Below are 14,702 nucleotides of genomic sequence, written 5' to 3' on the forward strand. Positions count from 1 at the left end.
CTAGGGCGAAACGCGAGCGGGGCCACGAGCGATCACGGTGAAGTCTAGGCCGGGTGTAGTGACGATGAACTCGAGTGGGGTGTTGGTGAGATGCAGTGGTAGAGCCAACGGCTGGGCAAGGCAGAATTCGGAGGCGGTGGCTTCGCGCGTCGACGTGCCGAGCCAGCATCGAGTGTCGGGCTGACCGACGGCCTGGATCCACACATTGCACAGCTGCGACTCGTTGGCTCGGCTTGTTGCCCACACGAGCGTAGCAGGCTGCAGTCTTGCCGTCTGGTCTCCTGTTGACTCGAAATCGCGCATAGCCGGGTGGATTTGAAGCTCGCCAATCGGCTGCTTGGGTACGTCGCGCGTGAGCTGCACTGCTCCCACGCGCACCGTCGATGTGCCCGCCTGCAGCGATAGCCCGAGACTCAGCGCTACGGGTGCGGCATCGTCGGCGCGGATGCGGACTGGAACAGAGACAGCGTGCCAGCCGTGTTCAAGCTTAGTCCGCTCCACGTTGCGCTGCACCACCTCTGCAGATCCCGAACCCAGCGTGCTGACAACAGGAGAGACCTGGTCAGCCGCAGACGACTGACCATCGACAACAATTGTACACCGCCATTCGGTCCACTGGTTCGCGCTGCACTCCACCACCGCAGAGCACAGTGGCACCTCGGTCGTGGTCCGCACTGTATCGTACGCGGGCGTCATGGCTACAACCAACGACGTCGTTCCAGTCCATGCGCGCTCCTGATCAAACGTCCACGTCAAGTCTCGCAGCCCGAGCCCGGTTGCTTCCTGCTTGTGTTGATGCCACGTCGCGAACAGCAGGTCGGGCTTGGGCATGCACACGCCCATGTCGGTGAATCCAGCGGGCCACTCGTGCACCACCTCGCCGCGGTCAAACCAGCGCGTGCCCGAGCCGAAGCCAAAGTCGGTATAGAAGCCGTGTGCACTTGCACGGCGCTCCAGTCGAGCGCTCTCGAGATTGGTACCACCAAAGTACAGCTGTACGGGCTTGACTTCGTGCTCAGCGAGGGTGATTCGGTGGGCTGTCGGCGTGAGCGGACGCGGAATGCCGATCCAAAAGGCAAGATCAATGTGCCACCAGTCGGACCATTTGCGCTTCATCGACTGCTGCGCGGGCGGCAGCGTTTGGCCTGAATCTTGGTCTTCCCACGTCCATCCCGGTGCGAACAGCGCCACGCTGAGCTGCAGTGCTGATTCCTCGGAGCGATGCGGACCGATCATGTCGAGCGATCGCCACGCCTTGGTGCCGCCCCAGCAGTTGCGGCCAAACACGTCGATGCCGACATACACATCGGTACGTGCGCGCTCTACGCTATCTGCCATCGCCGCCGACAGGAGCAGCTGCGGATGGTACCCGCCATCTTCGGGGCCCGTGAGCGTGAATCCGCGCAGCTGCAGCGCCTGCGGACTCTCGTCATTCGGATCGACGAGCTGACCTGGTGGAAGCGGCTGTGGCGGTCGTGCCCAGGTGTAGTTGGTGAAGAAGGTGTGGGCGGACTGGAAGAAGTCGATGTTGTACTCGTTCAGCGCGTCTTGCCAAGCGAGCTGTCCGTGCGGATAGACGACCGAGTCGTACCACATGACTTCCCATTCGTCGGCCCGCTTTCCCGCCTGCGTGAATCGTCGCGTGCCTTCCTCACGCAGGAAGTGGACCCATGCTCGTAGCCGCTCTGAGTTCTTGTGCAACTCGCCCACCCTCGCCTGCTGCCCGACCCACGCAGGCCAGGGTTCGCCCGAGCAGCTGAAGCCCAGATCGAGCGCCACCTCGATGTTGACCAGGTAGCCCGAGAAGCCGCGCTCGAGCGCGAGCTCAATGAGCTCCACTGCGTATTGCTGCGAAAAGCTCGGTGGGCCTCGCAGCGGCATCGCTTTGCGCTCGGGACCTCGCAGAAGCCGAGCTAGGTCAGGCGCGCTCTCGGCCCACTCAAAGATGAGCGTACCCAGCGCCTTGGTGCCTGTGCGTCGGCATGCGTGGAGCCAGCCGACGGGCGGAATGCTGACGCGCTTGTGCGAAAAGTAGATGAACGTGTCGACGAGATGTAGGTGCTCGAGCGAGTAGCCTTGCTGGTGGGGATCCTCGTTGTAGCCTCCCTGAAAGTCATGGCATACGACCAGCTTTGGCTTTGGCTTCGGCTTTAGCCTGTCGGTGGCAGTGGAGGTAGGATGCGTGGGAGGGCGGACGTGATTCCTGCATGGCTCCAAGTGATCATGAAGTACTTCAGGGTGGCGCATCTGATACCAGAGGTGCAATTCGTCGAGGTTCTCCAAGTAGTCAGGCTGCGGCAGCGCCTCTGCGTCGAGATGCTGGCGCAAAGACGACGACGGTGACTGGAGGTCAAGGTCGAGGTCGAGCTCATCTTCGGCGAGTGCTCTGGATGACGAGGACGACGAGCTTCCTCCTCTTGGTGCGAGATGGCGTGCGGACGGCATCTGCAGACGCTTTGCCTGAGGTGAATACAAGGTGCTGGTAGGAGCGGTAGTTGCACGGACACTGCGAAGATTGAGCGCAGTTCAGGGTCCAACACGAGCCCGCTTCGGCGATTTGAATGGGGCCAAGGTGGAGGCGCCAAATTTCGTCCTGTTAGACCTGTGGGTGGGCGCCCTTAGCCGACGATGCTCGACTCGACCTCGCAGATTCGGCAGCTGCGATGGCCGATAGCAACAGGCACACCTGCTCAGCTCGGATACTCGGAACGACACGACCAATGTCATGTTCAGAGCTTGGGCGTCCATTCCACTGCAGCGTAAGTCGCACCAACTTGGCCATCGGACTCATCGACCGTTGCCGTTACCCCACATCAATCGACTCCATCTTGCGAACCAAGCCGGCTTTCTTCGCAGCCCTGTACCTGTGCAATCACACCGGCGATCCATCATGACAGCTCCTATCCCACTCATCGTCGACACAGATCCGGGCGTCGACGATGTGCTCGCGATCCTGCTGGCGCTCGCTTCTCCGGACGAGGTGTCGGTCAAGGCGCTAACGCTCACATTTGGCAACACCACGCTCGACCATGCTAACGCCAACGTGCTGCGCACCGGAGCCATCTTGCACCGACACCTTGCTGATCCCTCAACGCCGGACGCGGTCAAGGCGCGCTACCGCAGCTTCCACGCCGATGCCGAACCTATCGTGGTGGCTTCGGGTTCCACACAGCCGCTGGAGTGCAAGATGTTCACTGCCTCCTACTTTCACGGCCGCGACGGCCTCTCTGGCGTCCACTGGCTTCCGAACGACCCTTTCCCAGTGCCAGAAAAGGCACCCGCACCCCTCACGCCAACAGACAAGCACGCGACCGATGTCATCCTGGATGTGATTCGTGCTCATCCTCCGCACACGGTACGCATTGCAGCGCTTGGTCCGCTCACCAACCTCGCTGCTGCTTTCCGCAAAGATCCCAACACCTTCGCCAAGGTGGGCGCAATCACAGTGATGGGCGGAGCCTTTGACGTCCCGGGCAACACTTCGCCCGTCGCAGAATTCAACTGGTATGCGGACCCGTACTCGGTGCGAGTGCTGATCGACGAAGCACCGCGACATCCTGCGCTTGGTGGTAAGCGCCTGCCAATCCAAGTCCTCGGTCTCGACATCACCTCCCACCACACCGTGCCGTATTCGCGGTTAGTCAAGGCGACCTACGAGACGCCCAGCGACGTGCCCGAAGGCGCCAGTCATCTCGAGCGGTTCGTCGGCACCTTCCTCACCCATCCAAGGGCTTTCACCAACAATATGGTGGCGCCAGAAGAGTTTCACCCGGACCAGCACGATCTCTTCCAGGCTCACGATCCGCTTGCTGTCGCCCATGCGATCTTCTGTCCGATGCCCGGCGCCGACTCTGCGGCGCAGACGGATCACGGATGGACGCATTCCGAGCGTCGCTTCCAGATCGAGACCTCGGGCGAGCTCACGCGCGGCTTCTGTGTGGTGGACCGAAGATTCGTTGGCGCAAACAGCCGCAGGAAAGCGGGACACAACCGTGCGGAGGATGCGGATGACGGCGTCAACGGGCTTCACGTCATCGAGAACCCCGACATCCCCGTGCACAAGTCGGCCCAACCGGACAAGCCGGCGATGAGCGACGAACCACAGGTAGGGTTGGTCGACGAAGTTACGGGGACGCCAGGCACACAATGGTTTGCGCAGATGTTCCTCGAGCGGATCGGACTGTAAGCCTTATCGATACGAGCCAATCAAAGCTGCAATGGAAAGCTGCAATGGACGAGGCGCTCATCGATACGGCAGAGTGAGCAATGCTATGAGCACAGAGCTGTTGTTGCGGTAACCCGATGAGGATCGGGATGGAATCGGCCGATGTTCGTTGTACGACTTTTCACGCCTCGGGTATGCTGGCATTGCAGCCTCGCCGATGCGTCAGAACGCGTCCGGCTCGGGAGAGAGCCTGAAAAAGCCGGTAAGCGGCCGTCACCCCAGCATCACGATGTTGCCGCCTCGCACACGTACAAAGAAGACCATGCGAAGCGCATTGAGCATCTCAGCATCGCTGCACGAGTGTTACCCTTTTAATCTTCAATCAGAAGTGAAAAGCTGTTGTGAAGTCGCCCTTGCAGTTTTGGTGCGAGCGAGGGAGGCATCGGCCACGACGCTTTTTCAGCCGGGCGCGTTTGAGCGAGCTCGGGTTGCGGGGCTGGGGTGCGAGGCTGTCAATTCACGAGGCAGGCAGGCAGGCAGGCATGCACGTCTATCCGGTTATGGCCTCTGCGGCGGACCGCCTGAAGTGTTGCCGAGGAGCTTCAGATGCATTGTTGCTCCCCACACTCTGCGCATCAGACGATTCCTACATTCTCCGAGCCGGGTCCCCAGCGCTACCTCGAAAGCCATTCACCTCGCGAAACCATCCTCCTGCGTACCACATCCCTCAGCGACTTTTCTTCGTACAGCCGGTCTTTACTCGATCTCCGTCCACCATCTCGAAACCTAGACAGCAGCCATGTCCGACGACTCTTTCATCCATGCTTGCGCCGGTGGTGTTGGTGGCATGGTCGCCATGACCGCCACCTACCCGCTCGTCGGCATCTCGACGCGTGCGGCCGTCGAGTCTTCCAAGAACCCCGAGGAGCCCATGGTCAAGGCGGCCCTCAAGATCCTCCAGCAGGAGGGCGTCTCCGGCCTGTATGCGGGCCTCAGCTCCAGTCTCATCGGCATCGGTGTCACCAACTTGTATGTCCTCTGCCCTCCGCTTTGTCTATACAAAGCGCATTGATTGCTGATCCTTCCTGACCTCGATCATCGAATGCAATAGCGTCTACTACTTTTTCTTCGAAAAGTGCCGAGAGAGCATCCTCAAGTCCAAGGCCAAGGTCGCCGCGGCTGCCGCTACGTCTGCCACGGCTACAATCGTCAACGGCGGTGCCCTGACCACCTTTGAGTCCATCCTTGCTGGTCTCATTGCAGGCACCGCCACCACCGTGTCGACGAACCCGATCTGGATCGTCAACACGCGCCAGACGGTTCGTGTCGGCTCGGCGGATCCCAGGGCGGACCCCAAGGCGGCGGCGGCGGCGGTGAAGCGTCTGGGCTTCCTGCAGACCATGCAGAAGATCGTGCGCGAGGAGGGCCCGCTGGCGCTCTGGAAGGGTCTCGGCCCGGCGTTGGTGCTCGTCATCAACCCCGTGCTCCAGTACACCGCCTTTGAGCAGCTCAAGAACTGGGTGGTCAAGTCGCGCCTCGCGCGCGCCAACGGCGGCAAGGTCTCGCTGTCCGACTGGGACTTTTTCTGGCTCGGCGCCCTCTCCAAGCTCTTTGCCACCGGTCTCACCTACCCGCAGATCGTGATCAAGAGCAGGCAGCACGCCGGCGCCAGCAAGGGCGCAAGCACCAACATCTGGACCGCCATGACCGAGATCGTCCAGCGCGAGGGCATCGCCGGCCTCTACCGAGGCATCGCATCCAAGCTCCTCCAGTCCGTCCTCACCGCCGCCATTCTCTTTGCCAGCAAGGAGCGCGTGTTCAACATCACCAAGGCCGTAAGTCGTGTGCCCGGTACCACTTCGCGCTGAAACCATGCTGACCTTCGATTCTCTTGCTTTTCTCGACACAGCTCATTGCGCCTGTCGCCGCGGCCGCCCCGGTCAAGAACTAGACACTCCACTCTTCGGCCATACTCCCCTGACGCTGCGCATCCGTCTCCCTGCGAACCGTCGCCTCCAACCGCCTTGTGTTTCTAGCCCCCAAAGAAAGAAAAGGAGCCTGTTTTCCGACCACTTTCAGAGAGCGGTCTGCGTACGGTGCTGAAAGAATTAGCGTGGATTTGGAAGCGACGGGAGCCCGACTAAGAACCTCGATAGGTGGTGTACGAAAACGGCGAGAGGAGGAGGGGGATGTGATAGTGCGGATCGGGCGATTCTGTGAGCTGGAAGAAGATCTGTGTGCGGTGCAGTCGAAAGCGAATTCGTATCGTGAGTTTGTGCGGGCTATCACTCTGCAATCAGAGGCAAGACTTACCTCGACGTGGGGGTAGAAGGTGGCGCGGCTCGCCTTTTCAAAGTACTCGCCCGTGTAGAAGATCATCTTGTACACGCCCTTGGGTACGAGGACATCTTTGGCGTTGTGGCCTGTGAGGAGGTCGGGGCAGCGTCCGTCCGAGTTGGTTTCGCCCGTGGCCAGGATGTGGAACTGCGAGTTGAGCGGCGAGAGCGCCTCGAGCTGCACGCGCACGCCCGCAGCGGGCTTTCCCAGCGTCGAGTCGAGCACGTGGCACGTGATGGGAGATTTCGACATGCTGTACGGCGATCTTGTCGAGTGTAGTCGCTCAAGAAGATGGTGGTCAAGATAGTGGAATGTTGCACAGACCACGGCGTCAAAAGACCCTGCGGAATCCCGCTCGAATTCGCGCTCCCCGCTTCGGACTTGGCCGAGCCACTCCAGAATTTCACTCACACGACCATTGCACAAGCATCTTGGCTCACGACCGCCAACACGCTTGAAGCAGCAAGGCAGATCGATTGCTTAGTCGAACATGATACGCAGCCCCATCTGCTGCACAAACATCGCAACGATGCCGAGGCTGATGCATGCCGGCAGAAGGTCCAGTCGCACCACCGAAAAGATCCAGAGTGTGCCCAGCGGTGCCACTCGCTGAATCACCACATCGTACGACGACTGTGCGTTCGAGCCACGACAGAAGAGAATGCAATAGAGTCAGCGACATGCTTCAATGCGCGTGGGTGCCGCGAGGAGGCGCTCGACGTACCTTGTTGACAATGTAGATCAGAGAGCAGCCGCACGCCGAGCAGATGCCAAACAGCAGCACCTGTATCAACGCCTGTCGCTGCGACGTGAGGTCTGCATGTATCCACAGCGGTAGACGAGAAGAGTACGAGGTCAGCACAGGCCGTGACAGTTGTGGTGAGCTCAACGACCGATGAGAAGGACTTACTGAAGTGGATGAAGAAGCCGAGGACTAGTGAGTCGGCAAGGCCAGGATTGAACGTGAATGTGTGAGTATATCGTATCCGATCGGCTGAACAGTCTGGGAAGTGCGGACTCACCTGGAAGCGCTCGGATCAAGCGCACTGCCTCGTCTGCGAGCCCAACGGTATCTCCGTACTGCTGGCGCACCAGCACGTCGAGCAGCGTATACATGAAGCCGAAGGGCATGGTCCAGATGATCAGATCCAGGATGCTCTCGACCTGCGGGCTCATCTCTGTCGCTTCTTGCTCCTGCATCAATCGATCCGCGTTGTCGTCTCCGTCCAGCTCATGGTCCGAAGCCACGCCGTAGTCGTCCTCGGAATCGTCTGGTTCATCCTGCTCCGATCCGTTACGAGCTCGTCCGACTCCAGCGCCGGCTTCTCCATGCTTGAGCGTGTCGAGCTGGGCTTGAGCTTCGTCCATGCTGACAAAGTCCTTGGGCAGGCCCAGCTTCTCGATGATGCCGGACTTGAATAGAATCTCTTCCTGCTGTGCCTGCGTCAGTCCTGCTGTTTTGGACGAAGAGGAAGATGTGGCGGCAGGAGCGCGTACATCTTCGCTGTCCGATCCGTCCTCGATCTCGGTAAGGCGTGCCATGGTGTGGATGTGGACCGTGCTTTCGTGGTGGCTGCGAGGGTGTTGGTTGTCGCGATGCAAGAAGAAGGTGTTGCTTGCCGGCGACAAATCCGACTCGCGGAATTTCTCCACTCGGACCCTGAATCGACTTCGAAGAAGCTCGGACCCACCTTCCCTGCCAACACCATGCTCAGCTGCCTCCAACCGCAAAACTGTCGGCGAGCAATCTAGTCACGATCATGCTCTCATCTCACATCTCACAAGCCTGTTGAGGAAGGAACAGTATCATTTGCGTCATTACCAAAGGCCGGATCGTGAAAAGATGCATGCAGGGTCGCAGTCGTAGCAGTTCGCAGTCGTAGCAGTCATGGTCGAAACACTTGGAGAAGATGAGATGGGTGAGCCGCACTGGCAGCCGAGGGGCGGGATGAGGCCACAGGCTTAAGCAACGCAAGTGCAGTAGCTTCCATCGCCGCCAGGAGCGCCACCAGGTCCGCGGGGGCCACCATTGCCGCCATTGCCTCCAGCGCCGCCATTTCCACCGTGGCCTCCCTGACCTCCCTGACCGCCATTGCCACCATGACCGCCGTTGCCACCCTGACCGCCCTGGCCTCCCTGGCCTCCGCTAGACCCGGGGCCATTGTAAGGCCCATGGCCACCATGGTGACCGTATCCGCCGTACGGAGGGTAGCCGCCGGAACCGCCATTACCACCCTGACCGCCATTACCGCCGTTTCCGCCAGGGCCGCCATTGCCACCGTTGCCGCCAGGACCACCTGGGCCACCCAAACCGCCCTGGTTACCCTTGGGATGGTTGCCTTTGGGCTTGTCGTCATCGCAGTCATCGTCACCCGACGAGCCAGGACCGGCAGGACCGCCGGGACCGCCGGGGCCACCAGGACCACCAGGACCACCAGGACCGCCAGGACCTCCATTACCGCCAGGAGGAGGAGGAGCCGAGCCATGCTGAGGCTGGTAAGGCGGGTAGCCGTACGGGGGATACCCATACGGAGGGTAGCCGTAGCCGGGGTGGTGTCCGTATCCGGGGAAGGGGTAGGCTGGGTATCCGCCGCCTCCGACGCCGACGCCGGCGTTGCCACCGATGCCGACACCGACGTGGTCGTGCTTGTAGAATCCAGGGCCGCCGAAGCCAAGGTCAGCATCGGCGTTAGCCTGAACTCCCACTCCAACTCCAGCTCCGCCTCCACCTCCGATAGGGACGGCGCTGAAGCTCAGCCGCGTCCTGCTGGACTTGAGGAGCGTCGTGGTCGCGCTTAGCGAGCGATGCGGCTTCGACGGAAGCGCCGGATGCCTTGACGGGCGAAGCGGCAGCAGGCCTGGCTACAAGCATACCGCTCATGGCAAGCATGACACCAGCAAACAGCGCGGCAGAAATACGCGCCATCGTGATCGAGAGTAGATGATTAGAGAGAAGAGTGTAAGAGCCTTATTGTGTGGTGGATGAGAGATAGAATGTGAGAGAGTATGGTTGATGACGCTGATTGACGGCTCGGACAGGCTCTTACTTATACCTTCAGTCGCGGAGCCCATTGCTATCAAGGAGTCGAGGCATCGCTTCTCCAAGACGAGTCGCTCCATGCCGCTTTCCCCATGGGGCGATCCGGAGAACACTCCGTTCTGCCGTTGAGTGCCCAACGAGCTCATCTCACATCGAGGCTCAACCTCGACTTGATCTCGCGGCCCTCCTCGCAGCACAGCAAACTCTTCGTATGAGACACGAACCGAGCTCGGTCCAACCTTGCCATGCCACAAGGGAGCATTCATTTTCTGCACTCCGCCTTGATCTCGTAATGGCCATGAGCGCAACACCTTGTCCTTATCACCTACGTGCAGCTGGCTGATGCCTCCTTTGAGGTCCGGGATCGGACGCGGCTCGACGGCAAATGAAACCGCCACCCTTTTCAGGCACAATGCACGGATCCTCGCTCGTGATTCCGCCCCTCCGCACGGACGCACTCTCTTCATCTCATACATGCCATCGGGTCGACACGCTTCAGCGGCTTGACCGCATCATTTTGCACGCGGTTAATATCCACTACAAGTGGCGCGAGCAAGCGCCTCGTCGGCGCGCAAAAAACCCATTTGCCGCTACGACGCGTATCGATGTTGCCCCAGTCCACTTTGCACGACCGAGACATGCCGAGGCCAAGGGCTTGAACACACCTCTTCCTTCATTCCGAGGCCGCCTAGCTAGGAACATGCGCATGGCAAGTCCCTCCGAAAGAAGCGTCCGCCTCCTATTTTTGACTGCCGCAACTACACAGCCACAAGATAATTCACAGACCGAGGTGTGAAGAAACGAAAATGTGGATTGAAGAGGGAAGACACAAGATCGGCAGCTCTGCAACCTGACAGCGCAGAGCTGCACTTGGCGAGAAGCCAGCTCCAAGCTCTCGACACCATCGCATGATGTCGAGGCTGGACAGAGAGGGAGCGATGGACAAAAAAAGGAGTGAAAAAAGTAAGACGGAGACACGAGACGAAGAAGACGGAACGATAGCATCGAGCATCGAGCCAGACTGGTCGCCAGAATCGAAGCCGAGCCGAAAGACGAAGGCAGACATACGTCGAACGCTGCTGCCTTCAAAGGCCGACGGTTGCGGTAGCCGTGCGCACGCAATGACCAGTGCGCGATCGCCTACTCAGCCTTGGCATCAGCGAGGCCCTTGCCTTCACCGATCGAAGACTCGTCGACGTTCCAGCGGTGGTTGTATCCACCTCGACCACGGCCGTGGCCTCGGTTGCCCCAGCCATCACCCCAACCATCACCCCAGCCGTTGCCCCAACCGTTACCCCAACCGTTACCCCAGCCGTCGTTCCAGCCACGACCACGTCCGCCGTCCCAGCCACGACCGCGTCCATCCCAGCCATCCGAGCCGCCGCCGTGACCTCGGTGGTCGACGTTGTCGAGATCGCGCTTGAAGCCTCGGTTGCCGCCGTTCCACCAGCGCGGGCGGCATCGGCGGAAGTAGGGGTCCCAGTACCAGCCCCAACCGCACCATCCACCTCCGCCACCCCAAGGCCATTCGGGGCCATACTGCTGAGTGTCGCGCTTGCTGTAGTCCTCGACAGCGTCGGTGGCTTCGACCTCGGCGACATCGCGCTTCACCTCCTCGTCGCCTTCCTCGACATCGCGCTTGGATTCGCGACCGCGACCACGGCCACGACCACGGCCGCGCCTGCGGCAGGAGTGGTAGTAGTCGTCCCAGTCGTAGCCGTCACTGCAGCGACGTCGACCTCCCTGCTCGACGTCGCGCTTGAGGGAGTCGTCGCCTCCATCCTGAGCGACATCGCGCTTCTCCTCGCTGTTGCGGCCGCGCCTGCGGCAGTAGTGGTAGTTATCGTCCCAGTACCAGCCGTCGTCGCAGTGGTGGTAGCCGCCGCCACCCTGCTCGACGTCTCGCTTGAGGGAGTCGTCGCCTCCATCCTGAGCGACATCGCGCTTCTCCTCGCTGTTGCGGCCGCGCCTGCGGCAGTAGTGGTAGTCATCGTCCCAGTACCAGCCGTCGTCGCAGTGGTGGTAGCCGCCGCCACCCTGCTCGACATCACGGGCAAGAACGGGAAGGCCAAGGGGGGACTCCTGCGCCGCAACATCGCGGACCGGAAGGCTGGCAGCCGAAGCACCAGGCGAGGCAACGCCCATAAAGGCGAGGGTCGTGGCGACCAGAAGGACAGAAGAGATGCGAGTCATTGCGAAGAAGGGCGGAGTAGCCGGAGCTGGCGGTTCAAGGTTCGAAGTGATCAAAAAGTGGGAGTCGAGTCGAATGTGAAATGGAAGGAGTTGTGAGGGGAAGTATTTTGAAGTTTCGCTACGTGGGACCTGATGCGCGAGAGAGGATGGTGCGAGGGATGTTGGGTCGACCTGGATTGGGTCGCCTTATATCCTCTTTCGATCCCTTCAAACGAGCATGGCGAAGGCTGTATGGATCCGCCTGAGGATCTCAGGTGGTCTGCTGTAGCAACAGTAGACAGGAGAAGACCCTCAAAGCGTCGGCACGTCGACGAGGCTCTCGTCGCGGCTTCGATGTCCTGAGTGTGCTCCTGCTCGGCGGGGTCTTCCAGAATGCAGAAACGGACAGCATGGCAGTGATGAATACGACGAAGCTCTGACCGATCCAGCGCTCGCAGTTTGCTCATCTCGCGAGGATCGGCTCGCCAGGAACAAGCTGGATGCGAAGCCGAGCAGACGGTCAAATGTCCTTGGCTAAGCAGGAAGAAACTCCTGAAACCTCCGCTATTGGAAGACCGCCGGTGGCTTGGCAAGAGCCGCGTTGGGGCTGAGTCAACTGCGATCGCGAACGCCTCTACCGTAGATTTACTGTCGATACATGTGATGTTTGGCGGAGTGCCGAGCACCGGGCCGGTTGCGTGGCTGTCCGCTCTACCGCTCCAACATGCCGAGAAGGAGCGACCACGTGGGTCGAGGCGCCACATTGTCAGCTGTGACTTCGTGAGTTCCCGACCGAGTGGAAAGACGATGTGCAGGACGATGCCGGGGGAATTGATCGGCCTCGCCTCGAGGCTGGTTGCGAGAGACTTGGCTTGCCAGTTGATCCGATTGATCAGCACCAAGGTCTTCCGTCGCCTACTGGCTAGACGTCACTCTCCCACTCCGCCATCCGCACTCCATACCTGCGTGCTCGCTGCTTGTCTGTGCCTGTCTAGCCAACCTACAAGATTCCGCCTCGTCCGCGACAACACGTTCGTGATCATGTGGTGGTCAGCTGACCCGTCCATCTGGTCATCGAACAATCTCGTCGCCAGGTAAGCCATGGCTAGCGGATGAGTAGACCTTCAGGCTCTTCCGGCTTCTCGGGCTGAGCGAGAGTAATGCCGCTGGTTTCACGGTCTTCTACCAGCTCGATGCCGCCATGGCTAGGCCTCGAACTCGGTGACTTTTCTTCGCAAGCCAACGTCAACATTCCGTGCGAAAGCAGGGCGCCACAAGCCCGCTCGCACTCGCTCCTCATGGTGACGATCGCAAGTCCAAGTGAGCCGTTGCTGAGTCAAGTGACTACTTGCTGGCGAGAACGCCATGGATGTGCCTTAAGAGGAGGGATTGGGTGACTGTTGGCGACGCGCGAGTGGCCAAGTGTGCGGAAGCTGACTGCACGGCAAGGGTGAGAAGCTGGATCCTCTTTTCTGGCCGAGGTGTCACGTTGACTGTTCATAATTACAATGCGTCCGCGATAAAACATGAGCAGCTTCTTAGCGCAGTAGGTAGCGCGTTGGGCTCATACGTTGTATGACATCTGCCTTTCCACTCCCTGAGTGGTGACACCCAAAGGTCGTCGGATCGAAACCGACAGAAGCTACTTTTTTTGCACTTCTTCTCTCTGGCTTTTCGTGCTGTCTCACCGAATTTTGGAGAGGAATCTGGCCGATGAGCAAGGTGGAGGAGAACCGCGCGGTGAGCATGTGGCTGGCTGATTGATGCTTTTCCGATCCTGGCAGGTGAGACGTCGGTGAGAGTGCCGAGGTCCGGAGAAGGCCTTTTCTTTCCGCATGGGCCATCCAGCTGCGGCTAGCTGCAGGCACGTCCGGTGAGGTGGCTTGCTGAGTCTTGTCCGCATCGTGACTCGCTTCTTCCATCCTGCTTCCGAAGCCACCACCCACTACCACCTCGGTGACATCCACCGCTGCTGCTTGCTAGACCGCCTGCAAGCTCTGACCCCGGAAGGCTCGCTCGCTTTTCGGCACATACTCCGTGTGCACCTCTCGTCTCGGCCAAGATGCAGTCGGCCATCCAGTCAGTCACGCACAACCTGCCGGTCTTCATCCAGAAGCCTGCCATCGCACTCATCGGCCAAGAGTGCTACACGACGCTCGTCTACAATGTCGACCTGAGCTCGAGCCACTGCGTCAAGTATGCCATCTCCAAGGCGCTCGGCCTGGGCATCGTGGTGTTTGGTAGCATCATGAAGGTGCCGCAGATCCTCAACATTGTCAACGGACGCAGCGCACGCGGCATCTCGCTGTCCATGTATACGCTCGAGGTGATGGCCTATACGATCTCGCTCGCCTATGCGGTGCGCTCGCGTCTGCCCTTCTCGACGTACGGCGAAAATCTGAGCCTGACGCTGCAGAACATGGTGATCACGCTGCTCGTCATCGCCTACACTGCCGACGCACGCACCGGTCGGGTCGACCCGTCTGCACACTCGACCAAGATCACCGTGGCTGCAGTACTGATGGCGATTGGCTCTCTGGCCCTCGCCACGCCCAGCGTCATCTCGTCGTCGACGCTGACGTTCCTGCAGGCGTGCACGATCCCGATCTCGCTCGCATCCAAGGTGCCCCAGATGGCGGAGCTGTACAAGGATAAGAGCCGCGGCCAGCTCAGCAGCATCGTCGTGTTTGCTCAACTGCTCGGCACCATCGCGCGCGTATTCACGACCATGACCGAGACCGACGACAAGCTGCTGCTGTACGGATTTGGACTGGCCACGCTGTTCAATGCGGTGATCGCGGCGCAGGTGGTCTACTATTGGAATGGAGACAAGGCCTTGGCCGAGCAGAAGAAACGCGATGGAGAGAAGCTCGGCCTGCATCCCGCTTCGTCCAGCGTCGCACCTTCATACGAGCCCTTCACCGTCAGCACTCACGGGCCGGCGAAGAACCGCGGCCGCAAGCTGGACTAGATGTGTTTCCCCTGATG

At 60.3% G+C, this 14,702-nt stretch overlaps 8 protein-coding genes and 1 non-coding gene across 9 annotated transcripts; 4 read left to right on the forward strand and 5 right to left on the reverse strand.

Moving 5' to 3' along the window:
• PAN0_003d1824 (glycoside hydrolase family 85 protein) lies at positions 1-2,727 on the reverse strand (the record flags this gene model as incomplete). Its single annotated transcript, XM_014802781.1, has 2 exons — positions 1-2,506; positions 2,687-2,727. The coding sequence occupies 2 exons, from the start codon at positions 2,725-2,727 to the stop codon at positions 1-3; spliced, it is 2,547 nt and encodes an 848-aa protein (XP_014658267.1).
• A 163-nt stretch (positions 2,728-2,890) lies between these two features.
• On the forward strand, positions 2,891-4,186 carry PAN0_003c1825 (hydrolase; the record flags this gene model as incomplete). Its single annotated transcript, XM_014802782.1, has 1 exon — positions 2,891-4,186. The coding sequence occupies one exon, from the start codon at positions 2,891-2,893 to the stop codon at positions 4,184-4,186; it is 1,296 nt and encodes a 431-aa protein (XP_014658268.1).
• Positions 4,187-4,964: 778 nt separating this feature from the next.
• Positions 4,965-6,116, forward strand: PAN0_003c1826 (mitochondrial carrier; the record flags this gene model as incomplete). The annotated part of the gene is made up of 3 exons (XM_014802783.1): positions 4,965-5,194; positions 5,277-6,000; positions 6,075-6,116. 3 exons carry the CDS (start codon positions 4,965-4,967, stop codon positions 6,114-6,116), a joined length of 996 nt encoding a protein of 331 aa, XP_014658269.1.
• Positions 6,117-6,305: 189 nt separating this feature from the next.
• PAN0_003d1827 (transthyretin family protein) lies at positions 6,306-6,754 on the reverse strand (the record flags this gene model as incomplete). Its single annotated transcript, XM_014802784.1, has 2 exons — positions 6,306-6,398; positions 6,479-6,754. The coding sequence occupies 2 exons, from the start codon at positions 6,752-6,754 to the stop codon at positions 6,306-6,308; spliced, it is 369 nt and encodes a 122-aa protein (XP_014658270.1).
• Positions 6,755-6,982: 228 nt separating this feature from the next.
• On the reverse strand, positions 6,983-8,044 carry PAN0_003d1828 (uncharacterized protein; the record flags this gene model as incomplete). Its single annotated transcript, XM_014802785.1, has 4 exons — positions 6,983-7,135; positions 7,227-7,318; positions 7,413-7,436; positions 7,525-8,044. The coding sequence occupies 4 exons, from the start codon at positions 8,042-8,044 to the stop codon at positions 6,983-6,985; spliced, it is 789 nt and encodes a 262-aa protein (XP_014658271.1).
• A 420-nt stretch (positions 8,045-8,464) lies between these two features.
• On the reverse strand, positions 8,465-10,009 carry PAN0_003d1829 (uncharacterized protein; the record flags this gene model as incomplete). The annotated part of the gene is made up of 2 exons (XM_014802786.1): positions 8,465-9,360; positions 9,550-10,009. The coding sequence occupies 2 exons, from the start codon at positions 10,007-10,009 to the stop codon at positions 8,465-8,467; spliced, it is 1,356 nt and encodes a 451-aa protein (XP_014658272.1).
• A 673-nt stretch (positions 10,010-10,682) lies between these two features.
• PAN0_003d1830 (uncharacterized protein) lies at positions 10,683-11,735 on the reverse strand (the record flags this gene model as incomplete). The annotated part of the gene is made up of 1 exon (XM_014802787.1): positions 10,683-11,735. One exon carries the CDS (start codon positions 11,733-11,735, stop codon positions 10,683-10,685), a length of 1,053 nt encoding a protein of 350 aa, XP_014658273.1.
• Positions 11,736-12,438: 703 nt separating this feature from the next.
• PAN0_003c1831 (uncharacterized protein) lies at positions 12,439-14,685 on the forward strand (the record flags this gene model as incomplete). Its single annotated transcript, XM_014802788.1, has 4 exons — positions 12,439-12,494; positions 12,710-12,808; positions 12,904-12,969; positions 13,698-14,685. 4 exons carry the CDS (start codon positions 12,439-12,441, stop codon positions 14,683-14,685), a joined length of 1,209 nt encoding a protein of 402 aa, XP_014658274.1.
• Positions 13,247-13,359, forward strand: PAN0_t003c0003. Its single transcript has 2 exons — positions 13,247-13,283; positions 13,324-13,359. It is a non-coding gene; the product is annotated as a tRNA-Met (tRNA).
• Positions 14,686-14,702: the final 17 nt, after the last annotated feature.

This window comes from Moesziomyces antarcticus (assembly GCF_000747765.1).
Source record: "Moesziomyces antarcticus DNA, scaffold: scaffold_v10003, strain JCM 10317, whole genome shotgun sequence".
NCBI classification, from domain to species: Eukaryota; Fungi; Basidiomycota; class Ustilaginomycetes; order Ustilaginales; family Ustilaginaceae; genus Moesziomyces; species Moesziomyces antarcticus.